This window comes from Cavia porcellus, unplaced genomic scaffold (genome assembly GCF_034190915.1).
Source record: "Cavia porcellus strain 051 isolate PalLab524CR breed Dunkin Hartley unplaced genomic scaffold, mCavPor4.1 scaffold_1, whole genome shotgun sequence".
NCBI lineage: Eukaryota > Metazoa > Chordata > Mammalia > Rodentia > Caviidae > Cavia > Cavia porcellus.
The window spans coordinates 234,021,467-234,045,230 of record NW_026947484.1 but is presented as its reverse complement, the minus strand read 5'-3'; the positions used below and the strand labels follow the sequence as shown (position 1 = coordinate 234,045,230).

Genomic DNA, 23,764 nt, shown 5'->3' with positions numbered 1-23,764 from the left:
AACGTGCGCGAAGGCGCTGACCAATGGCAGCGCGCTTTACTGGGCGGGTAGCCAGCTGCGACCGTGGCCAATAGGCGAGAGACTTCTTGTTTCCTGGCAGAGCGGGGTCCCGGCACCGCGGTGCTAGGGTTTTGTTTGGGTCCAGGGTGGAGGACTCGGGTGCCGGGGCCCGAGGTGTCGCCTCGCTAGCGGGAGAGGGAGCGGGAGCGCCAGTCCAGAGAGAGGTGAGGGGCTTTGCGTGGACCGCGGCCCCGCCGGCCCCGCCCCCTTTCTGCAGCCCCCTTCACCCGAGCCCTTCTCGATGCCCGCGCCCCAGCCCCCCCTGGCCGCCCCTCGGACCTTAGACCGGGCCTCCCCACCCCCTTCACTGTGTCTGTCTACCCCTCCCGTACCTCCAAAGCCTGCCCTCCCTAGGGCAAGCCTGAGATGTGAGGGTCCCCCACCGGTGGGAGGCGAGTAGCCACTCCCTTACTCCAAAGACTCGACCGTCCAGCTTTTTTAGGGGTGTTTAGGACACGCACTACCCACAAGCACCAAGGTAGCTTTTGGGGAATGGAAATAGACCCACTCCCTAATTCGTGTGGAGCTGCAGGTACGGATGAGCAAAGGCCATGCTTTTGTAGCTTTCTTCCAGTTTCCATCGGATTGGCGCGGCTCCCCGACCCCCAAAAAGAAAGGAACTAGCTCTTGGCTCAAGAGAGCAATATCAGAGTTCTGCCAGTGCTTCTGAGCACAAAGGAATAAGGGAAGCTACCCATTCAAACATCAGAACAGTTCTCTGCTCTACGCTGGAGAGTGATAGCCAGCCAACGTAGGACACGAATCTAGAAGGGTCCATTTCTAAATGTGGCCTTGTGCTGTGGTTACCCTTGCTAGGTTTGGGAAGTTGACCTCTAGGCCCTACTCTTTGGGCTGCAAAAAGCCTTCGGGCCAGTGTTTCTTAGCACTGTTAAGCCTGTGGGTATTTGATTTGGGAACAGCTGCTCTGTAGTGAAACGGGGTCCTTTCAGGTCAGTGGTAACCCTCCGTGTGCAGTGTGGAATGATGCTTTCTCTTGGCCTTGCTGGAAGGCCTTTTCTGTGTTTTCTAAGGAGAATTCTGGTTTACAGGGCATTCCCTAAGACTGCCTCTCACTCATACCTAGAAGTCTTGTTTCATTTTTCTCTCCCCTTCTCCCTACACAACCCCATTTTTCCCCAGCTCTCAGGGCCAGCCTGGTGCAGGAGGATGCTTTCCCGGTCCCATTATGGAGCTGCGCTGTGGGGGACTGCTGTTCAGTTCTCGCTTTGATTCAGGGAACCTAGCCCATGTGGAGAAGGTGGAATCCACGTCTGGGGATGGGGAAGGAGTTGGAGCTGGGGCATCAGCCCCCACTGGTGGTGTCTCTTCGCCCCCTGACTACGAATTCAATGTGTGGACCCGGCCAGACTGTGCCGAGACGGAATTTGAGAACGGCAACAGGTATGAGGAAAGAAATGGAGGATGGGCGAAGGGGGAAGGGGCAGTGCCCAGATCAGTGTGTCCACTGACTTACCTGCTCATACCAAGGCAGTCCTTCCCTCTCCCAAGCCCTCTCCCCTCTTCTCCTTAACCCTTTGCCAGCTTGGCTCCCTCCAGCCCCCACATGAAACATCTGTGTCTCCTCCTCTGGCCGTCAGATCATGGTTTTACTTCAGTGTCCGGGGAGGAATTCCAGGGAAACTCATCAAAATCAATATTATGAACATGAACAAGCAGAGCAAGCTGTATTCCCAGGGCATGGCCCCCTTTGTGCGCACACTGCCCAGCCGGCCCCGCTGGGAACGTGTTCGAGACCGGCCCACTTTTGAGGTAAGTTCTCCGTGAGGAACAAACAAAGGGCTCGGGTGCTAGTAAAGGAAGGTAAACAGGAAGTTTGTATTTGATAGACAGTGATAAGCAGCAGGACCCAGGATGAGCTCTCTTAGGAAGCCTGCGAGCTGGCTGTCAGGTGGAAGGGATGGAGCGGGGGGAGCTGGCAAAGCCAAGAACGCGGTGAAGTGTGTTCCCGGAGCCCCGACAGAAGCACGGTTCGCGGAGCACATGTCGCCCCTCCTTCCTCTGCTTCTCAGATGACAGAGACACAGTTCGTGTTGTCCTTTGTTCACCGTTTCGTGGAGGGCCGAGGGGCTACCACCTTCTTCGCCTTCTGCTACCCCTTCTCCTACAGCGACTGCCAGGACTTGCTAAAGCAGCTAGACCAGCGCTTTCCAGAGAACTGCCCTACTCAGAGCAGGTGCCAGCCCCACTCTCACTGCCGCGCCCCATCTGGGATAAGTAGGTGCTTCTGCTACTGCTGGAGTCTGCTCTCAGAGCTCTGAACAGAACTTGGTCAGTCTCTGCTCTGTGTAGAATCCCGTGGGGCTTTGGACACGTTTGGAAACCCCTTTTCTGTGTGACCCTGATCTCAGCATACCACCACCCCCACTTCACACTTCTCTCACTTCGCCTCCTTCACGTCTCTTCCAACCCTAGTCTGGTTGGTACCCAGAATTTCACCAGCATTTCTGGGTCTTACCCCACTGAGAGCAACGCTTCTGTGTACGCAAAATTATCCCACTGGGACCACAAATGGGGAAAACAAAAGTGCACCCCATCCTACACTCTGCATTCTGGCAATGCACACGCGTCCAAATCCTTAGCTTCATACATAGTAGGAGGGATTGTGGGGTGCCAGAGATTAGGGTGAAGGACCAGACTTCACAGTTCCTGGGCTAGTGACAAGGCCTACTTCTTGCTAGAATGTGAAGGACTTCTCTTGGCTTAATGATTTTTATCCCTGCAGTCCCCTGGACACCATCTATTACCACAGAGAACTCCTCTGCTATTCCCTGGACGGACTCCGTGTAGACCTGCTAACAATCACCTCTTGCCATGGGCTTCGGGAAGACAGAGAGCCCCGTCTAGAGCAGCTATTTCCTGATACCAGTACCCCTCGACCATTCCGTTTCACAGGCAAAAGGGTGAGTGGGGATACCCTAAAGACAGCACTGTGTCCTTTCTCTAATTTTGCCATTGTGAAGAGCTTAAGGCTGCTATGAGTTGGCCTGAAGAGCTGAGCCTGCATCCCGAGGCAGGGACTCCGCTTGCATACATACTCAGCCAGCTGAAGTCCAGTGGTTCTTCGTGCCTTCGTGCTGCCATGTGTATGTCAGAGCAGAACTCTAGCACACCTGACCTCATGTCTGTCCTTTTTATCTCAGATATTCTTCTTAAGCAGTAGAGTACACCCTGGGGAGACTCCATCTAGTTTTGTCTTCAATGGCTTTCTGGACTTCATCCTTCGGCCTGATGACCCTCGAGCCCAAACCCTACGTCGCCTCTTTGTCTTTAAGCTGATTCCCATGTTGAACCCTGACGGTGTGGTTCGGGGTCATTACCGGTAAGTTGCTGCCCCAGCCTGTCTGGATTGTGTCCGGCCTCCTGTGCCCTGCTTCTCAGTGAAACTTTCTAGCTTCTTCTCTATTCCCAATCCTCTTGTGCTTTTCACCATTCTGTGGAGGTAGGGGTGACAGCAAGTCAGTAAGGAGAGATGCTGTTCTCAGTTTTTTCTGAGCACAACTTCGCCCTTGTATTGACAAGTCAGTGTCCTAATGCCCCTGCCGTCTAGCATCTCTGGCTGGCCCAGGCCTCTAGACCCTTTTCCATCTGTTTCCCTATAGCACGGACTCACGTGGCGTGAATCTGAATCGTCAGTACCTGCAGCCTGATGCTGTGCTGCACCCAGCCATCTACGGGGCTAAAGCGGTGCTTCTCTACCACCATGTGCACTCCCGCCTGAACCCCCCGAGTACCCCTGAGCACCAGCCCAGTCCCTGTCTCCCTGCTGATGCCCCGCTTTCTGATCTCGAGAAAGCCAACAGTCTCTATAATGAAGCCCCCCTTGGGCAGCCATCTAATGGAGACAACCCTGAGACCTGGACCCAGACAGAGCCGGCAGAACAGAAGGCCAGCAGTGTGTGGCTTATGCCACAGCAGTCTCCTGAGCTTGAGGAGCCAGCCCCTGACACCATCCCCCCGAAAGAGAGTGGCGTTGCTTACTATGTGGACCTGCACGGACATGCGTCCAAAAGGGGCTGCTTCATGTATGGGAACAGCTTTAACGATGAGAACACCCAGGTACGAGTCCTGAAGATGCCGTGTGCGTGTGGGAAGTGTTGAGGTTAGGAGGCAAGGGTCAGGCCACGCAGGGAGGGAAGGCAGCATTTTAGCAAGAAGGCTTGTGCAGAGGTGGCCTGCCAAGAAGAGGTGGCCCTGGGCCTCGCGTCTCGGCAGTTAGATCTCGACTTTGAATGAGGGTCAGTCTACCAGCATTGCAATGGTTCCTGGAGTTTGAGGAAGCAGGAGAAGAAATTTTGCATTACTGAAGGGAAGAAGCTAAGAATTTTTAAAAAGGTACAATTAAACCTTCCTAATGCCTGGCAATGACGCCCAACAGTGAGAATTCGGAAACACTGGTCACTGTGGTTTGTTGTGATGGTGTCTGCTGTAGAACTGTCACATGGCCCCATGTTTGCCCTGTTTCCTTGCTCCTTGTCCCTTCTTTCTGCTTCTCCTTCTGAGCTGCCTTTTTCCTCCCCCAAACAGGTGGAAAACATGCTATATCCAAAACTCATCTCCTTGAATTCAGCCCACTTTGACTTCCAGGGCTGCAATTTCTCAGAGAAGAACATGTATGCCCGAGACCGTAGAGATGGCCAGTCCAAAGAGGGAAGCGGCCGTGTTGCAATCTACAAAGCCTCAGGGATAATCCACAGGTTGGGTGGAAACTGGGATAAGGTTGAGGAAATGCTTCCCTAAAGAAAACAGTACTCAGTCCAGGGTGTTTGAGGGGCCGGGACTGCCCAAGTCTTCCCAAAGGAGCCTCAAAACAAGATTGTCTTTAGTTTTAGACTACTTTGCTGGGACCTCCTGGGTACACAGTGTAGTGCCAAAGTCAGCTGCTAGTCATTGCTGGGGATTATAGCGTTTTCTGTTTGGGTTCACTGTTCTTCAAGTGGTTTCCTTCTCAAAGCGTCTGAGCTGTCTCCCATGCTTGTGTCCTGATACCATTCAGGCCGGACACTGATAAAGGTTTCTGTGTCTCAGCTACACACTTGAATGCAACTACAACACTGGACGCTCAGTAAACAGCATCCCTGCTGCCTGCCATGACAATGGGCGAGCCAGCCCCCCTCCCCCTCCGGCCTTCCCCTCCAGATACACTGTGGAGCTGTTTGAGCAGGTATGGACCAGTGGAATAAGGGGGCGGCAGGGGGGCTTCAGAGTCTGGAAAGGGCTTCACTCCTGCTGCCCAACTCTAAGGTCCTCTGTGAGATGCTCACCGCTGTGATTACTCTGACTGAGCGGTATTGAAAGGACAAACAGGCTGTGTGTGATCTTAAGCCACAGGGCCGTCCTCAGCCTTTTTGGCAATGAGCTGGTTGCATGGAAGTGTTTTTATGGGCTGCAGGTATGGTGAGAATAGTTTCAGGATGACTCCAGGGTATGACATTGATCATCATGCAGTCAGCCCTCTGCTGATGTTAACCTGTGCTGGCAGCTCCTCCTAGTGCTAACATCACTGCCTCAACTCCACTTCGATCAGGTTTTAGAGTCTCAGAAGGAACCTGCAACCTAGATCCCTCATATGTGCAGTTCATAGTAAGGTGCACACTCCCCTGAAAATCTAATGCCAGTGCTGACGTGACAGGAGGTGAAGCACAGGCTGTGATGTGAGAGATGGGATCCAGCTGTAAATAGATGAAACTTTGTTTGTGCACCCACCTGTGATGTCCTGTTTCTAAACAGACAGACCTGTCTTTGGCCTGGAGGTTAAGGACCCTGGCCCCGCACACCTGAGTTGGATTCTCTGCTAGTCTCTCTCATCCTCTTTGGGTTATTCACTCCTGGGCTCAAAACCACCAACTCCCTTATTGTGGTCTTGAGTAGTTATTCTAGGATACCTAAGAGTAGAAAGAGTTGTAGTAAAGAGATTCAAATTCCTTCTGTTTAGAGAACTCCCTCATGGTGCCAGCCAGAAAGCAGTCTGGCTCTTGCTTATAATGGACGAAGATCCTGAAATGGGCAGTGGCTTAGTGAATGGCTGTAAATGTCAAAGATAATCGTGAGCACAAATGTTAGGGCACCCATTGATCACAGTGTCTGGCCTCTTCTACTGCATTATGTACCCCACCCAGCATGGCGTCCTAGGGTACAGGGGCAACATGCTGAGCCAAAGTGGACTCGCCTACAGGTGGGCCGCGCTATGGCCATCGCCGCTCTGGACATGGCAGAATGTAACCCATGGCCCCGAATTGTGCTGTCGGAGCACAGTAGCCTCACTAACCTGAGGGCCTGGATGCTAAAACATGTGCGCAGCAGTCGCGGCCTAAGCAGCACCATGAACGTGGGTGCCAACAAGAAGAGAGGCCCTCGGACTCCACCCAAAAGTAACAAGTAAGACCAGCAGCACGAAAGGGAAAGAGGGCGGAGGGGTGGGCAGGGCCCTGCAGCACGGGGTTCCCAGGATTTGTGTTTCTCCCTCTTAAAAGTGCCATATGGTAGATATTTTCTGGGTAAATTAAAATTAGTAAGATTAATTCCATTTTTGAGAATAGGATTCCCTTCCCTTTCACGCAGACTGAAATTGAGAATCAGACCAGGGCCCTTGCTTCCGAGCCCTGCACACAATCTAACCGTACTGCAGTCTAGGGGTGGGCAGGTCTCAGCAGGTCTCTGTGCCTGACTGAAAGGAGTCAGGGCCGGTGGCCAAGCTGTGAGGGGAAACTCACTGGGAAAGGAGGCTGCGTGCTTCTCGGCATGCTGGTGCTGTGCTCCAGGACAGATACCTCAATCATGGACATGAGTCCCTCCCTTCTTCCTGAGAGTAGGTCCCCAGGCCTATTTACCCCAGAGCTGAAAATTTCCCGAGCATCAGACCCTGAAAAAAGCCTTGGGATACAGCCTTCCTGGGGCATGGTTAACTGACATCTGCTTCTTTGCAGTGGATTTCCCATTTCTTGCTCTGAAAACACCTTGAGCCGGGCACGAAGTTTTAGCACTGGCACAAGTACTGGTGGCAGCAACAGCAGCCAACAAAATTCTCCACAGATGAAGAATTCCCCCAGCTTCCCTTGTCATGGCAGTCGGCCTGCAGGGCTGCCAGGCCTGGGCACTAGCACTCAAAAAGTCAGCCATCGGGTGCTGGCCCCTGTCAGAGGTAAGCCAGTCTGGGAGCCCTTGCAGCAGGTGTTCGGTTGTTTGGGGCATTGCTGGGGGAAGTGAGAGCTGGAGGCCCAGGTCCAAGGGGTGGATCAATAAAACTAGCGTGTAGCAGAATCTGCAACCTCGGTGTTCCCTGCAGCGTGACTCCCAGGGGTACTGAGGGGGTGTGAGTGGGAGTCCTGGGATCTGGGCTTTCAGCACATGCCAAGAGCTAGGCAGGTTTCCGAGGCGTGAGCGCTAGCCGAAGCAGTGCCAAACAGATACGGAGCTCCCACGGCAAGGATTCTGTCAGTGTGTCTTCTGGGGCAGTAGAAGCAAATGTGCTCAGAACCCAGATCTCAGCCTGCAGAATGAGGAAACCTGCCCATGGCCTTTGTGGGATAAAATTGCTCCTGGCTCCAAAGTTTATTCAGAAACTGCTATCAGGATTCCAGCTTTTCCCAGGGAAAAAAAAAGAATTCTAAAGCTCACAAACCAACAACCTAGCCTTTTCCAGCTGTGGGCACCAGTTAACTGTCCATCATCTTGGGCTAGGGATATAGCTCAGTGGCACAGTGCCTGCCTGGCAAATGCAAGGTCATGAGTTTGATCCTGGTACAAGACCAAAAAAACAAAGGAAGATCTTTGCTGAGTGTGGTGACGCACAGCTGTAATCCCAGCACAATAAGGGAGGATGAGGCAGCAGCATCACCTCGAGTCCAGGCCAGTGTGGGCAACACAGTCAAGGCCAGTCTTAACTATATAGTGAGAGCCTGTCTCAAAAAAAGAAAAAACACTGTCCATCACCTGTTCCTTGATTTTGCCTGATAAAGAGATTCTGGTTTAAAAATATGTATGGATGAGTGTTTAGAGAGAAAATAGCTGAGAGTAAGCTGTAGAAGAGGAGGCTGCCTGCCGCAGCACTTCTGGAAACCTGCTACACCACAGAGCAGTGCTGCGGTCCCTTCCCCGAGCATTCTTACTAAAGATCGCTGCCTGTAAGCAGGAGCTGAGTTCTGGTCTCCGGTCAATACTTGCATTTCTGATACTCAGCCGGTACTCTACTTGTGGAACATTAGTGGCATGCACTGGGTTAGTGGCCACAGTTCTGACTGTTCTGGAGAATCTGCAGAGAGCAACTGTGCTTACCAGCTTTTCTGTTAAGATGTCCTATTACTGATACTCAACTTGATGCTGTTTGTATTCCAAACCCCGTTCTCTAGAGTCTGTCTTTGTTGGGAAAAGACACTTTTGTGCATTGTGTTTAAAAGGCAGTTATTAAAGTAATAATAATACCTGATGTGTAAGCAGCATTTAATAGTGAACAATAGCACATAAATAATTTCATTTCTCACAAGGACCTGTGGGATGGGTGGTATTGCTGTTCTGTTCTGTTCTGTTCTGTTTTTGAGACACTGTGTAGTTTAGGCCGGCCTTGAACTCAATATGTGGCCCAGGCTGGTCTCGAACTCAGTGATCCTCCTGCTTCTGCTTCCCAAGTGCTGGGATTACAGGTGTGCACCACCACACCCAGCCCATTTTCTAATCAAGAAACCTAAGACTCTTTAAAAGTGTCTTGTCCAAGTTGCACAGCTGTTAAGTGCCAGTTATTCCAATGTACGACTTTTCATGCTCCATTGTCCCTACATTTTCCTGTTAAATCTGGATTCAGTTGTTCTATTTTAATTTTCTTCCTTCCTTTTCTTTTTTTTTTTTTTTTTTTGTCTTTTTCGTTTTTATCGGTACCAGGGATCGAACTCACGACTGCCTGCTTGCAAGGCAGGCGCTTATGCTGCTGAGCTAAATCCCCAGCCCCTTCCTTCCTTTTCTTTTGGTCAGTTTCTCCTAGCTCATAACTCACAGTTCCTGGCAGTTCTTTCCTCAGCATCCCTGACCACAAAGTAAATAGTAAAGAGCCTTTTCTAGGTCTTCATTGGAGGAGCCTATGCACTTTTTAATCAGTATTTGGACATTCTCTCTGTACCCCTCCTGAGGCAGGTGCTATGCTGAGCTCCTTGAGGTGGAGGGATGCATTCTATTTGTTACTTCACCAAATAACTAACAGAAAATGTACTGCTTCAGTACTGATTTCCTGGTTGACTAACTTGAAACTTAACAGAGAAAACAGGTCATTAAAGACACACATTATAAACAGTCCAGGACACTTGGGGGCTACGTAGATCAACACAATCATTAATCAACAAAATGGTCAGTAGAGAAACAAGTTTTGTATGCAAGTAGTGTATGCTTTACAAAAACATTCCAGAGGGCCAGGGATTTAGCTCAGTGGCACAAGCGTCTGCATAGCATGTGCAAGGTCGTGAGTTCTGTCCCCAATGTGGGGGAAAAAAAAAAACATTCCAGAGTGAGAAATGGCAGCCAGGATCAAGAACAGAGTTCCTGGGTAGAGAGGCTTAAAGCATGTGTATGTAGCACTTCATCTAGGAAACTGGATGAAGAGAGCTGACAGGTTGAGGTATCTTAAAACACAAGATTATGAGATAACTATGTCACATGGTAGCAACTGTGTACTTTTTTTTTTTTTTTTTTTTTGGTACCGGGGATCAAACTCATGACCCCATGCTTGCCAGGCAGGCACTTGTACCACTGAGCTAAATCCCCAGCCTACAACTGTGTACTTTTAAAAGTATCAGGAACAAAGAGATTACTGTTAAATCATACATACTGCAAAGAAAGGGGAGGTGGGAGTCTTGTAGTCTACACACGCACTGACCACAGCCTAACCAGGACTAAAATCAAAGTATGAGAAATAGAAATGACAGGATTCAGATGGAAGAGAAAGGAACTAGAGGCCTTCAAGGCTGCAAGCTAAGGAGAAAATTTACAGTGACATTAGGACACTATTGGAATAAAAAGTGTTATCACTTGGGAGCTTCTTAGGCTGTCTCACTGGAGAGACCTTGCAGGCAGAAAGAACTGGGGTGGAGGAGCCCCAAGGCATCCACACACAGGAACCAAGGGCGAGGGCTGGGAATGTAACTCAGTGGGGCACGGTGCCTGCTTGACAAGTGCAAGGTCCGGCGACTGATTCCTGGTACCAATAACAGGGCAGACCGGGTTTTCCTAGGTCGGTGAGCTCAGAGGCAGGAAAAAAAAAAGTTGGCTGGAATACCAACACTCCAGGGACTTGGACAAATATTTGTAAGAACTAGTAAACTGTGTCTCTAAAGTCAAGGGATCGAGTTGAGAGTTACAAATAACCCTCAACAGGGGCACTGCAAGGAGTTGAAAAGTGAGGCTCGAGGAGTCTAGACTTCTGTGCGCCCCTGGGCATTGGCTGGCACTGACTTTCTCAGCTTCATCCTGTAAGATGCCAGGCGTTTGGGATAGGGGCTGTGATAGAGACTGGTGTTTGAACTCGGCATCTTCACACAACCCTCGGGAAAATGTTTTGTTCAGTATTATCTGGCCCATGCTGTTTCTCTGTGACGTTTCCTGGTTCCATATATCTAGATATATTTTGTTATCCAAGCTAGAAAGAACATGATACACACACGCCCATATCTCAGAAATTGTAACTGTTACCTAGCTGTACTTTCAAAACCCAAAATTGGGGTTGAGGGACAAGGGGTTGGTGTAAAATCATGACACTTTGCCATTGCTCCGTAATAAAATGTGCTTCATCTCTTTAAAAGAATGGGGATTATGAGTTGACAAGATTTTTTGATTTGTGAATCTACAGTTTCCACTAATAGTATACAGATTATATCACATGTAAAGGTTTAATTGATTCTCTTTTACTGGCTAGAACAACCATGACCTTGGGCTATCCAAGGAATTTCAGGCAAGATCTAGGGAGCCTCACCAGCAGCTTCGGGCAGAAATTCAGTAAACTAGCCTAACAAGTTTTGTCCTGAAGTGAGGCCAAGGAGCAGCCAACTTGGTGTAAACTGAAATTCCACACAGAAGCCTGAAAAGTTCCAAGTAACCCTTGACTCCCAGCCTCCCTGGCATTAATCCTGGGATCGTCTCTACCTAGCTCGCCCTAGCTGCAAAACATCCTGCATAGCTCCCAGCACTATGTCAGAAGCACAGAAAGTACCATCCGGTAGCTGCTGTGGCTGAGAGAAGACAGGAGGAAATTACTGCTAATATACAGAAGGAGAAATCAAAAGCCTTCAAGATACACAAGCAGGTGGCAGCAGAGCCTAAGGAGGGGCTGCCAGGGTGCCAGTGAGGGAAAGCAGCAGCTCTGTCAGAAACAGAGTAGGAGGCGCCCAAGGGGCTCCATTTAAGAAAGCACTCACTCAGTCGCCTGCAGGCCTGGAACACCTGTTCTAACACATGCAAGGCCAGGTCAGCCTGGCTGGGCTCTCAGACCTTGCCGCCAGGACTCTTCTGGCAGCCCAGTGTGGAACTCATAGCTGATCACCATAGAATTCCATCTTATTCTCTAGAAGGAAAGCAGGCCACAGGCTGTCTCTATTGGAACCAAGAAACAGAGTTGGGGCTCCTTTTCCTTTTTGTCTCAACAGGGACTGTGAAGCCTGGATTATACTGGGTCGGAAGTCCAGACATGATAAACTGGGTTGTGCCTTCTCATTGACAAGTTATGGGGAAGCTTGGCCAGGTCTTCAGGCAGTCTTTTAAGTGATGCTTGATTAGTGCTATCTTTAAATGCCTTACACAGTCTCCAACGTAGGAACAGGGACAGTGTTTGTCAGTCAGATTCATTAAGTCCAACAAGATGTCACACACCTGTGACACAATATACTTTGTGCTTCCCCGAAGTCCCCCACGTCACTACACTTCCTCTTGCTTCTGGACATCCCAGGCTCTGAGTACTACACAGCAGGCACACAGCAGCACACAGTTGTGACAATGTCCAGTAGCCACGAGCTGCTACTGCAATTTGTCATGTACGAAACGTTTACAATGCAAGGTCCATTCGTATCTGTGAAATTTCAAAACTGTAACATTCATAAGTCAGGGACGTCCTCCATTTTCCGAATCGAGCTTCTCTTCTATATCAGACTTTGTGACCTATCCTGAAACTCTAGAAGCAGGATCCCTGGGTTATAAGCAGTTTCTTTCCATGATCTCATTTTTCACTTTTATACCCTTTTACATCCTTTACTTGCTTTTTTCCCATCTTGTGGAGTGACATCCAGCTTGTTACTAGAACCTACAAATGTCTTGCAGGCTTTCACTCATTTTCTTATTTTTTCCTCTTCCCATTTCTTGTGGTGGAGAGGGATGAGGAGGGACCTGGTGAGTCTGCAAGCTTCTTACCCATCCATCCCCATGTGTCCAACTGGGACCCCACTTTTAGAACCTGTGCTAGTGAGGCCAGTTACAAGGACGGGCCAGGAGGGCCGCCCTGAGGAGTGTAAAGGCATGTGCTTCCACTCCAGGAGAGGACTCCTCTGCAGGCGGCGCCAGCCATGTGGACAAAGGCAGGCAGTGGGAGAACCGATCTAATTCTGCCTGTACTCTTCAGGGAGCCTCACAGAGATGACCTTTTTTTCTTTCGGTTTTTGGTTTATACAGAGGTGACGTGAGATGGATCATGGAAGATGGCCAGGGTTTCAGTGGAAAGAGAAACAAAAACACCAAAGGAATCTCACAGCTTGTAGCAGTAGGGGCTGAAGCAGAAGGTGTCAGGGATCAAATCAGCCTCCTACGGAGGCTACCTGAAGCTGCAGCCTTCAAAAGGCCTCCAGACTGGGCAGGGGATGGCACAGCTGTGAGGCCCAGCCCTGTGGGAGGCTGAGGCAGAGCACAGCTCCAAGGTCCCTCTGGGCAGCTGGGGGGGCACTGTCTCAGAAGAAAAAGCCAAGTGTGGTGTCACATGCTACAGCCCAGCACCCTGACAGCTGAGCAGGAGGATCCCAAGTTCCAGGCCAGCCGGGATAACTCACCAGCAATGTAACAAGACTATCTCAAAATAAAATCTTTTTGGTATCAGAACTCAAACTCAGGACCCTCAGCTTGCCAGGCAGGTGCTTGTGATGTTGTTGCTTTCAAAATTTAAAGAAAAAAATTTTCTTCTTTGTACAAACCAAACTCACAACCTTGCTCTTGCCAGGTAAGTGCCGCTGAGCTAAATCCCCAGCCTCTCAAAATAAAAATTTTAAAAAGAGACCTGGAAAAAAAAAATTTCAATGCCAACTGAATTGTAAAAGGACATATCAAGTAGAAATCTTATTTTAGTGAAACATTTCCGAAATACCTGTGGTGAATCTTCTAAGATGACTTCCTGATAATTTCTTACTATCATAATTTATAAATATCAAATAATTATGTACTTTCAAAAGATTTTTGCCAAAATGAATAAATACTTATGAAACGAAAAAAAAAAAAAAAAGAGAGAGACCTGGGACTGGGACGTAGCTCAGTGTGAGGGCCCTGGCTTCGACCCCTAGCACCCCACGTCCACACCTTCAGTATTCTCCTGTGCCTAAGCCACAGTCATTTTTTTTTTCTTTTTGGATGGGGGGTCTTTTTGAGACAGGGTTTCACTATGTAGCTCAGCCTGGACTTGAACTCACTGTGTAGCCCAGGCTACAGTCAACAGGTCAGTGAATGTTACTGAACATCCTCACCTGTTTGACTCGCAGCAATCCTCCTGCCTCAGCCTCTACTGAGATTACAGGCATGTGACACCACAGTAATCTTTTTACCAGGTTCCTGTTTCAGAAAAACTTGTGCTGCCTGCAAGAAGGAAGGATGGTTTAGAGGGAAGAGAGTAAAGCCAGGGAGACAAGTAGGGAAACGTGTTTTAAAGTCAGAATTAAAGATGGTGTGTGAACACTGGTGAATGCAGAGGCAGAACTGAAGACAGGATTCAACTCAAGATGATGTGGTTTCTAGCAGGTAGGTTTTTGTTAAGGAGGAATGAAAGAGGGAGAGAATGAGTTTGATTTGGTCATGGGGGACTTCCAGGTAGAAATGTCCAGTGGACAGACCAGGCTGGATTTCAGGACGAAAGGACTAGAGAGAGATTTGAGTTTAAAAGTAAGCAGAGCAAAAGGACCAAGGACAGAATGGCGGGGAGCAGTGACATTTAAGAGGCAGAACCGTCAGACAGACGAGAACTCTGTAAAACAGTTGAGAAGCCCTGCTGAGTAACTTCTTGCTCAGTGAGTGGACTGGTACAGTGAAGGCTAGCTGAGAGCTGGGTAGCTGGAATGCATCCTAGGTGTCAGCTCATCCTGGTTACTTCAGGTCCAGTGACAACCTTGGGAACAGGCGGCTGCAGGTTTAGCAGTCAGCAGGTCAGTGACAGCTACAGAATGGCCTCTCCTGCTTGACCTTTTTCCTGCTTGTGCCCCTTCTACTCAGAGCCCCGAGGCCAAGACAGGAGACGGCGGCAGCAGCCACTGACCCATAGCTCTACTACAAGCAGCCTGGCCCCAAGCTCAGCAGCCCCTCCTAGTTCTGGCCCAGCCTCATCCCAGAGTCTGGGCTCCTGCCTGCTGTCCAGCTCACTCAGCGTATCAGGTCTGTACCCACTGCCCCTGAAATCTGGACTGGCCAACCCCTTCCCTTCCCTATCACCCAGAGCTTACATCGGGCTCCCAACTAGGCCTGAAGAAGTCTCTTGGGCTATGCTGCCTCTTCACCTGAGACTTCCTTTTTGACTTCATGGAATATAGGCCACTCCAGACTTGGCACTCCCTTATTCTTGTGGTATCGCCTTGTGGCTTTGTACAGAAGGCTGAACTGAATGTCTCTGTAAATTAAAAACAGTCTTCCAGGCACACCTTTACATGCTTTATCTAATTTAATCTTCACTTTTATAATTGAGGAACCTGAAAATTCTTTCTACCTGCCAAGGGCTATCTACTAAAGTGTCTTGACTCCAGGAACTGGGCAACGTTAGACAACAATGGAGAAAGACAAAGAGCACTACAGATGTCAGCACTACAGATGTCATCCTGCCATCCACACAAAACTCTGGCCACCTACTTTCCTTTTAAATTTCAGACCCAGCTGTGGAAAAGGCTGGATGGCACTGATTTCTAAAACTCCAGGCTAGTAACTTCTGCCTTACCTAGAGACACACCCTGTCTGCTCTCAACAGGGGGCTTCAGTACGGGTCTTGGGTAGAGTGGAGCCTTTTAAAATATGAGCAGGGGAGGCCCAGGGTCTTTAAGTTTGCGTATTTATGTTTGGGCAGGTTCTGATTTAGCCAGAAGTTGCTTCTCCATCTCCTGGACCAGAACGGAGTGTACTGGGGCGACTTTGCTCCCAGGAGTATTTGGCAGCATCTTGGAGGCATGGTGGGCTGTTACCATGGGGAAGGGTCTGGGGAAGCAACAGCATCTAGAATGCTAAATATCCTACAGTTTGCACTGTAACTCCTGCAACCAAGGATTAGCTAACCCACAATGTCAGTAATGCTGAGATGCAGGGGCTGTAAATCAGTGGTAGAGTGTTGGCTTAACATGCACGAAGCCATGTTCAATCCCCTGCACTACCAAGAACAAAGCAAAACCAAAGTGCCAAGGGTGAAGTTACTTCCTCCATGGCCCCAGCCTTAGTCATTTTCCTATGATCTCTAGGTAGCAAGTGCTCACTCTTATCTTCGGAGGACAAGCCGGAGTCTGTCATGGTGATTGGGAAAAGTCTGCTAGGAACTGGTGCTCGGATACCCTGCATCAGGACTCGACTGCAGGTAACAGATTTGGGACTCTCCCAGTTCCAGCATAACGGCTGTGCAGAAGCCAGCAAGGCACTGTTCACCCAGGGAGCGGGAGGAGAGCGGCTCAGCCTGCTTTACAGCTTCACCTTCCTGCCGTGTCAGAGAGCTGCCCTGGTGCCCGAGTGTACACCTGCCCAGTCCTACCCGGCCCCATCAGCTGGATGTCTTGCCTGCCTCTAACCCCACTCTCCCTGCTAGATACACCTGAGCCTGCTTGCTTTGGCTTTCCCTGCCCCCGCCCTTAGCCTCTCCTCTCTTTCTGCCCAGACTTGCCCGAGGAGAGTTTCCGCCAGGAGGGGTCCCGGATTCCCCAGGTAACATCTGGTTGCTGCTTCTAGGAATAGCCTTGCCACCAGTCCAGCTCAGTCCACATCCCTATGCTCATTTAGCTCAAGCTGGGTACACACAGAAGCTGACTGGATGGGTGAAGCCTAAGCTGCTGTGGCAGGGGCTGAGGCCTACAAAGCTCTGTGGGAGATCTGCTGGGCCTTCACCTCCTTTCTGCAGTGCTGCCCTACTCAGCCTGACCTTGGCATGATCGCTCCATGATGGCTACATGCAGGTCCTTTTACCACTCCTGGTTACATAACACGTGAAGCACAGTTGTGAACTGAATCCAAGAACTCTCTGGCTGTTATCCTCCCTTATCCTCTCAGCTAGGACAATGCCCAGAAACTCAAGGTCCTCGTACCTCTGCTGACTCCCATACTAGGCTCTGCAATGAAACCCCAGAAGCAGCAAAGCTCAGGGAAGAAGCCAGCCGCTTAGCCTACTCCTGTCCACACAGGATAGGCCCGGGCTGGGCCGGGGCTCACCGCCAGCTTGCACAGAGATAAGAGGCTCTTCAGGCCCCACATCCCCTATCCCCAGGACCAGAGAGAGCACTGAGCTGGAGCCGGAACCCTGCTCTGCTACACCAGGGTGAGCGACAGGGTCCAGCCCTTGCCCCACCCCTCTGTTCTTCCATCAGTCCATCCCCATTTTGCCACTCGGCGTAATTTTCTTCCTTCCCCATTCCCTTTGACTAAATGTACTTCATCAAGAAATCAGTCCCCGGGGACTGGGGATTTAGCTCAGCGGCATAAGCGCCTGCCTTGCAAACAGGAAGTCGTGAGTTCGATCCCCAGTACCGATGAAAAGGAGAAAGACCAAAAAAGAAATCAGTCCCCGACTTTTACTCCATCATGGCCTCAGTCTTCACTTGAAAAGATAAGAAAACAACCAGGTTAGGGCCTCAGGCCTAGGAGCTAGCTAGCTGTTCAGATCGGACCTCTGTGCACTAACCACCCTGCCTGGCCATACCCATTTTCATCTCTCACCTCGAAGCCCAATCGACAGACCAGAAGAGGTGGTGTTTCCACAGCCCTGATTCCTCTTTCTTCTCTGTTGCAGGCTGCCTCAGGTCGGCCTCCCACGGCCCCACTCTGCCCCTGCCTTTTCTCCTATGTCCTGTACTCTATCTGACTGCCCACCCCGGATTTGTTACAGTGGGGGTCCCTTGGGCCAACCTGAGGTTTGTTTCATCCCTAAATCTCCTCCACTCACCATTTCTCCCCGAGTCTGAAAATGCCTTTTCCTTAATGCCCAAAGGGGGGAAACACAGTGAAAACTCTGCTGGCCTCCTCTCTCAGCTGCTGACGCCATGTGACAGCCTAACTCCTCGGAATGCCAGTCACACCGTGTGAAGCACTGCAGGGCTTCACACTGACACAGCACCAAGCAGGGACTTACTACCCCTCCCCTCCCTCCACAGCACAAACGTTTGGGACCACAAAATATATATATATATATATATTTTTGTATTGGGGAGTAGAAAAGAAAACAGCCCCCATACTGGGCCCTATTCAGTGGCAGCTTCTTGTTCCATAAGGTTAAGAAGACTTTGAGGAAATAAAACTTGTTTGGAAAACTCCAGGTGTAGTTGCTTTGTATGTTGTGATGGGCAGAAGGGATGAAGTGTGAAGGCCCCTCACACCCTCCATCTGGCCTCAGACTATGTCCTGGAACCCTAGAAAAGAGGGGGAGAGACCTGAGGTAAGGAAAACGCTGTGGCATTCCTCTGGGGAGTCCTTCAGAAGTCAACTCCCATCCTGCTGTTCCCATTTCTACCCCACACTGAAGACTGGTTTCCCGGAACCTCCCACCCTCTGCCGTGGGCCTCGCAGCAAGAAAATAAACACCTGTATCTTTCATCCTCTCAAAAAATAATACAAAATAATATAAACCTGCCTAAATAAAACTCAGCAACCTTGGAAAAGCGGAGGCTAGTTAAGCGCTCTGAGCCTCATCCTTGGATGGCACCTTAGTAGCTATCCTTGTTCCTACAAGTGCCAGCACCTCCCTGTAACCGTACCCCAACTTGAGCATCTGCCTCGGGGAACCTCGAGAAGATGAGGCTGAGGATTAGGAACCCCGCCCCCATTCCAACACGGAGAAGGGCAGGGCACTGCACTGCAAAGCACAGGACCCCGTTCTGGAATCGCATGCCTGGCCCGACATTATCTGGTTTCAGATCTCGACCCTTCAGGCCCTGGCGCGGCCTCTGAGCTTCCCGGGGCCGGGCGCTAGAGCCCCAGACGTTACCTGGGGCAGAGAACGCGCCACTTTCATTCCTGTTTCTTGGGATTGTTGACGGCCACGTAGTGATAGAGAACGACAAGCAAGAAGAGCGACACGCCCAGCATGTTGGCGAATATGGCGAGCTGCACGTCGGTGATCATCCTGCAGAGGAGGGAAGGGCTGAACCTCGGGACGGCGCGCTCCTTGCCCTGGCCAGGACCAGTCCTCGCCCTCGCGGTCCACCGCCGCGGGGCTGGCCCCTGAGACGGCGCCCGAGTGCCTCTCACCTGACCAGCTGCACTGCCTTCCGCCGCGGCTCCGACTCGGCCTACGCACAAGCGAGCGCTAGGCCGGAACTTCGCAGCGCCAGCTGGGGCGGATCAGCGACTTCCGGCCGGCCGGCCGGCGCCTCAGAACGGCCACTCTAGCCCGCTATCTCGCCTGCTCCAGCGCCGCGCGCGGGGGGCGGGCTCTCGGGCCCGCCGCGGGAGGGCGTCCCTCGCTGTGTGGGTGCCGCGGAGACGCGCTTCCGCCCGGAGCCGTGCAGCTGGCCGCAGCTGGCCGCAGCTGTTGCTGCCCGGGGCGCGCTTAGCGAAGCTGTGGTGGCTGCGCTGCGGAGTCAAGGACTGGCTGAGCCGCGGCAGCGGGGCCGGGCGGGAGACTCGGACTGACCGCGGGTCCCAGCCCGCTGCGTGCGCCGATCCCCGCGCTGCTGCCCGCCCTTCGCTTCCCGGTCGGCCCGGCCCGGCCCGGCCAGGTGCTTCCTTTGAGTCCTGCTCTCACGGCCCCCTCCCTGGCTCGGGTGGTGGGAACCGAGTGAAAGGCGGCGCAGCATGGGTCAGGGCTGAGGCTCCCGGTGCTCCTCTTGCCGGCTCAGCCTTTTCGACTCCATCCGACCAAGCAGGCCGACCCTGACTGAGACCTGACCAGTCCCTCCCTTGCGCGGGATCCTGGCCTCCACCCCACTCCTGGAGATGGAAGTGAGAGAAGGCAGACCCTCCCCGAATCAACACCCAAACCATGGGACCCGGGCCATGCGGGAAATAACCACCTCCCGGATATGAGGGACGGGGGAAGGGAGGGAAGGCCAAGACAGGCGAGCAAGGTCGCGGGTTCGGGTCAGAAAAAGGGGGTGGCTGCGGTAGGCGGCCGGCGGGCCTCCGGTGAGGGGAGTAGTGCACTGGAGCTCTGCAACCCTCTGCCCAGCTAGAACCTTCTCCCCCTCACTCCTTGCTTTCTCTGAGCTTCACCATAAAAGGGAACGGCGAGGAGCCAGACAGGGCCGGGGGCTGGGCTGTTGCTGGGCTGTCAGGGGTAATAGAAGCCAGTTGCTTTGCGGTAAAGGGGGGCCGGGGCTCGGGGGAGGCCTCTGCTTCTCTAAGCCAAAGAAAACTCCGGGAGCTGCCCTGGGGCACCAAGAGCAAGGACAGGGGACCAGTGTGCCTCATGTGTGCAGAGTGAGTTTCCCTGGCCAGAAACCATCCACAGTTTGTGTCCCATCATTCCCCTCCCCCTTTCAGGACAGCGACTCCTACACTCAATTCCTGCTTGGTTTATAGTTCTGCCCTCCCTCTGGCTCTCCCTAGAGCCCCCACCATTTCCCAGAAGTTTCATATTTAGAATCCCAAGCCCACAACCCTTCCACGTAACACGGGGGAAACCCAGACGTGTTCGCCTTTTCATCCCTTTCCTGAGCTGCTGTTCCCAGCTCTGCTTGGAGTCAGTGAAGGATCTAGGTCTTAAAGGATTATACATCGTTATGCTTCATGTTTCCTGGAAATCTGAAGCAGACCCAAGTCCAACCAGACATTTAGGTCTTCTGTTTGATCAGAACTAGACCTGCTTTTTAAAAGAAGCTGCACCTCTGGGCTGATCCTTTCTAGATTGCAAATTACACAATAGAAATCCTTGGAAAATGCTTGAGATTCCCAAGGCTGTCCTAACCCAGCTGACCCAGGTACACAGTATCCTACATCACAGCTAAAGGATGTCTTTAAGATCATTTTATAAAGAAGGAAATAGAGGCCCAGAAGGTAACCTGGCTATGCTTCTACATTCCATGACAGACTGTGGACTCTAGGATGCCCTAGGGTCAAAGGCAAGAAGGAAAGGATTTATTTTAGAAGTACCCGAAAATGTCCTTCACCTCTCAGAACTTCCTGTGCTGAGGTCAGCCAAGTCTTTATCAGCCTTGAATGGATCATTTGGCCTGGAAGAACTGAAATAAAAAATGATCTGGACCAAACAGGACTCAGCTAAGAACCCACAAGGCCTGGAAAAAGCTCGGATGGAAAAGTATATGGGAAGGAAGACAGGCACAGTATCTCCTGGGGGGATTCAGGAGGGGTACTTACAGTATCTGTGATTAGTGTGACTTTTCAAGGACAGGACATGAGGCCAGAAGTTTGCTGAGGAGTGAGAAATTAACAGACCTGAGGAAGGGAGGACTGGGTCTTGTCTCCAGGGAGACTGGCTACAGAAGTTTGGTACCTAAAAGGAAAACAAAATTGTTTGAGTTTGGGGAGCAGTGGAATTTGAGTCAAGACTCCCACAAGCTTGAAGTCCTGATTTGGCAGATGCAAGGCCCAATTCACTCGGTTTCCCCTTTTTCCTCCTAATAGTCCTCTGATGAAGGGGTTAGACGTAAAGCATTCCCTGTTGCCAGTGCTCCTGACTCCCCTGGCTGTGGGCACATGAGTCCATGCTCGGTCAGCGATGGCTGAATGAATGAGTTTGTAGTATGGCCAAGAGTTTGGAAATCCCCCATCTTGAAGAAGTTGTAAAATACATCCTTTCTAGTGCTCCATGGACTTGGCCTTTTTTAGTATTAGCAATTGTTGCCAATTGCTTTGGAAATTTGTGGCTGTCTGCTAATACCACCGTCCACCACCCCATGCCACCATCGCTACTGTTTTATTTCAGAGCTCATAAACATTTGTGTCGGCTCTTAGGTCTTGACTCCTAATTATAGGACTGAATGGAATACAACCAATTGCAACTGTATTTCTTTTTTTTTTTTTTTTTTTTTTTTGTCTTTTTCCTTTTTATCGGTACCAGGGATTGAACTCACGACTGCCTGCTTGCAAGGCCTGCTTGCAAGGCAGGTGCTTATGCCGCTGAGCTAAATCCTCAGCCCCAAGATCACCTTTTTTCAAAGCTTATCTTCTTTCCATCTGCCCTGTTTTGGCTCAAAACATGGAATCATCCCTGGAGTATCCTTTCCTTTGACTACCAAAGTAGTCACCAAGCAATCACAACCTTCCCTTTCTTTTCATGGTCATTGTCACCATCAGAGTCTATCTATATCACTTTGCACTGTAGAATTTGGAAGGGGCCTAGAAACAGACCTTCCATGGTGGCGTGGGATTTGCTGAAAGCCAGTCTAGATGGAGGAGAGGTACTTGAGGTAAGAGAGAAGAAATCAAGACAGGTAGAAAGTAGATATGGAAAGTCATACTTTAAAAAAAACCATACGCTGAAGAGGATTACAGCTTCCAGGGCACCCTCAGCTACCCAAGGCTACCCATGCCGGCATGCCCTAGGCTAAATTTTTTTCTTCCAAACCCATCAGACCCAAAATTCCTTAAGGATAATGCAAGCCCATACTGCTTAGCTGAAAAAGTAAAGGGCAAAGGGAAAAACCTTAAGGGAAAGAAAATGCATCAGAAAATTCAAAGAATGCTTAGATCATCCATCTAAAAAAACAGAACCAAAACCCAGGTACACACCTTGCACCAGTAAAATGAGCCTGGGGTGGGCAGGGTGGAACTTCCTATAGACTCGCAGATTCCGCAGGCTTCTCCTCCCTCTTGAGAAACATAAATGTTCCCCCTTCTAGGATATAATGTGCCTCATCTCTGAACACCCGCACACCACTCTGGAGTGTGTACTTTTCTTTTCTAAATAAATCTCTTTATGCCTCTTACTAAAGCATCCAGAAAGTTCTCTTTCTGTGATGGAAGTCACTGAACCCGCAATCTGTCGTACAGGTGAGGAGTCAAATTTCCCTTCCTTTTTTGGGACATCCAACAGCATGTCCAGTGTCCCCTGTCACCTGTCCCCTCTCATCCTTCTTTGTGTGTGTATATGTGCTCCTCTGCTCAAAGCAATGCTACTGAACTTCCTAATCAGCCATTTGAATCTCTCTCTCATTTGCTCACACTCTACCTCTCTGGGTTCTGTCTTGCTCCTGTTTGAGACAGATAAGAGCTACTGTTTACTGAGCATTTTCCATGTTCCTGGACCGGTTGTAAAATGCTGTATCACTCTCTCGAATCTAGGGTGGATGGTACTATTAGTAACGGTATCCCTATGCCGTTTACAAGGAAACTAAGGCGGACCACTTCCCCTGAGCCTGAAATTTCTGCCCTCCCACCCCACTAAAACTGACGGCACTGTCCAAGTTCTGTTTCATCCAGCAGCTCTCCTCCGGCTACCCCCAGCAGCCAGCTGCCTCCTCTGTTCCCCTAACCAGAACACACATCATCCCTTTGTCCAGGCCTCTTGGCAGTTGGTCTGTCCTGCACTGGGGCCATTCTATTTTGGGGCTGGGTCCCATTTCCCAACAGCCTGAACTGGCAGCAGCTGAGTCTTGGGTGTACCTCTGCCCAGCGGGCACCTCCATGGGACCTGGCACACAGCACTCTCCCGGTCCCTTTCTGTCTCCCTTAGCTTCTGTCTCCCCAGCAACCAGTACTGCAGACCCTGGTCCAGACATGGTGCTGGGGTCCAGGCTCGCAGATGAGATGTTCCACCAGGGGCTTCTGACAGGCTGCAGACAGGAGGCAGCCCATGGGCTGGGAGTGACTTCCTTTACAGCTACACCCAGGTCTCCATTTACCATTCCCCCACCCCCACCCCACTGTAGTAACGGGCTGGCCTTCACCACAACAGCCTCAGTGTTTATATGGATTTGGGCCTTTTAAGAAAGAGGGCCTTTCTTCTCTTGGTCACATCCCTCCCTACCACTGATTTGCCGTGTGGCCCTGGACAAGTTACCTTCCCAGCACGGGCTGCAGAGTTCCCAGCTGGACCAGTGGTGCAGAGGGGCTCAGGGCCTTGCTCATCCTTCTCCCCTGCACAGTCCTCCTGTCCTCCTGCTCCCTCCGCTCTCTCCTCGTGGCTCCCTCTTTGTCCCTTCCCTTAGGACGCTGTCCTGGCCCAGAGGAGCTGTGGCTCTGGCTCCCATTCCCCACCCAGTCACCAGCCCAGGGCCTCCTGTGCAGCTTTGGCTCGAGTTTCATGTGGCCTGTCTGAGGGACTGGCCCCAAGCCAGGCGGTAACTCCACATTTCTCTGTTTTTCCTTTTTTTTTTCTCTCTTTCCCGGAGTTAAC

General features: G+C 51.0%; 2 protein-coding genes across 22 annotated transcripts; one reads left to right on the top strand and one right to left on the bottom strand.

Annotated features, from left to right (window-relative positions):
- The first annotated feature begins 64 nt into the window (after positions 1-64).
- Agbl5 (AGBL carboxypeptidase 5) lies at positions 65-17,785 on the top strand. 13 transcript variants are annotated; one of them, XM_013155881.3, is made up of 16 exons: positions 65-224; positions 1,201-1,461; positions 1,659-1,830; positions 2,091-2,254; positions 2,804-2,981; positions 3,222-3,400; positions 3,681-4,137; positions 4,606-4,775; positions 5,107-5,242; positions 6,254-6,456; positions 7,005-7,219; positions 14,509-14,667; positions 15,732-15,844; positions 16,139-16,185; positions 16,659-16,792; positions 17,264-17,452. In XM_013155881.3, exons 2-15 carry the CDS (start codon positions 1,247-1,249, stop codon positions 16,705-16,707), a joined length of 2,457 nt encoding a protein of 818 aa, XP_013011335.1. In that variant the 5' UTR covers positions 65-224; positions 1,201-1,246; the 3' UTR covers positions 16,708-16,792; positions 17,264-17,452. The 13 variants fall into 13 exon arrangements, with proteins under 13 accessions (XP_013011335.1, XP_013011334.1, XP_023422088.1 ...); XM_013155880.3 differs by having other exon boundaries at positions 16,584-16,792; XM_023566320.2 differs by lacking the exon at positions 16,139-16,185 and having other exon boundaries at positions 17,264-17,785.
- Positions 1,878-23,604, bottom strand: Ost4 (oligosaccharyltransferase complex subunit 4, non-catalytic). Of its 9 annotated transcripts, none has more exons than XR_010041203.1 (8): positions 23,429-23,589; positions 20,785-20,920; positions 20,560-20,648; positions 18,718-19,041; positions 18,455-18,592; positions 17,191-17,879; positions 4,060-4,343; positions 1,878-3,512 (listed from the first exon to the last, which is right to left on the bottom strand). XR_010041203.1 is itself a non-coding variant. In XM_003472866.5 (3 exons), exon 2 carries the CDS (start codon positions 18,589-18,591, stop codon positions 18,478-18,480), a length of 114 nt encoding a protein of 37 aa, XP_003472914.2. In that variant the 5' UTR covers position 18,592; positions 18,718-18,746; the 3' UTR covers positions 17,648-17,879; positions 18,455-18,477. The 9 variants fall into 9 exon arrangements, 1 of the variants encoding a protein (XP_003472914.2); XR_010041205.1 differs by having other exon boundaries at positions 20,577-20,648; XR_010041206.1 differs by having other exon boundaries at positions 18,718-19,036; positions 20,577-20,648.
- Positions 23,605-23,764: the final 160 nt, after the last annotated feature.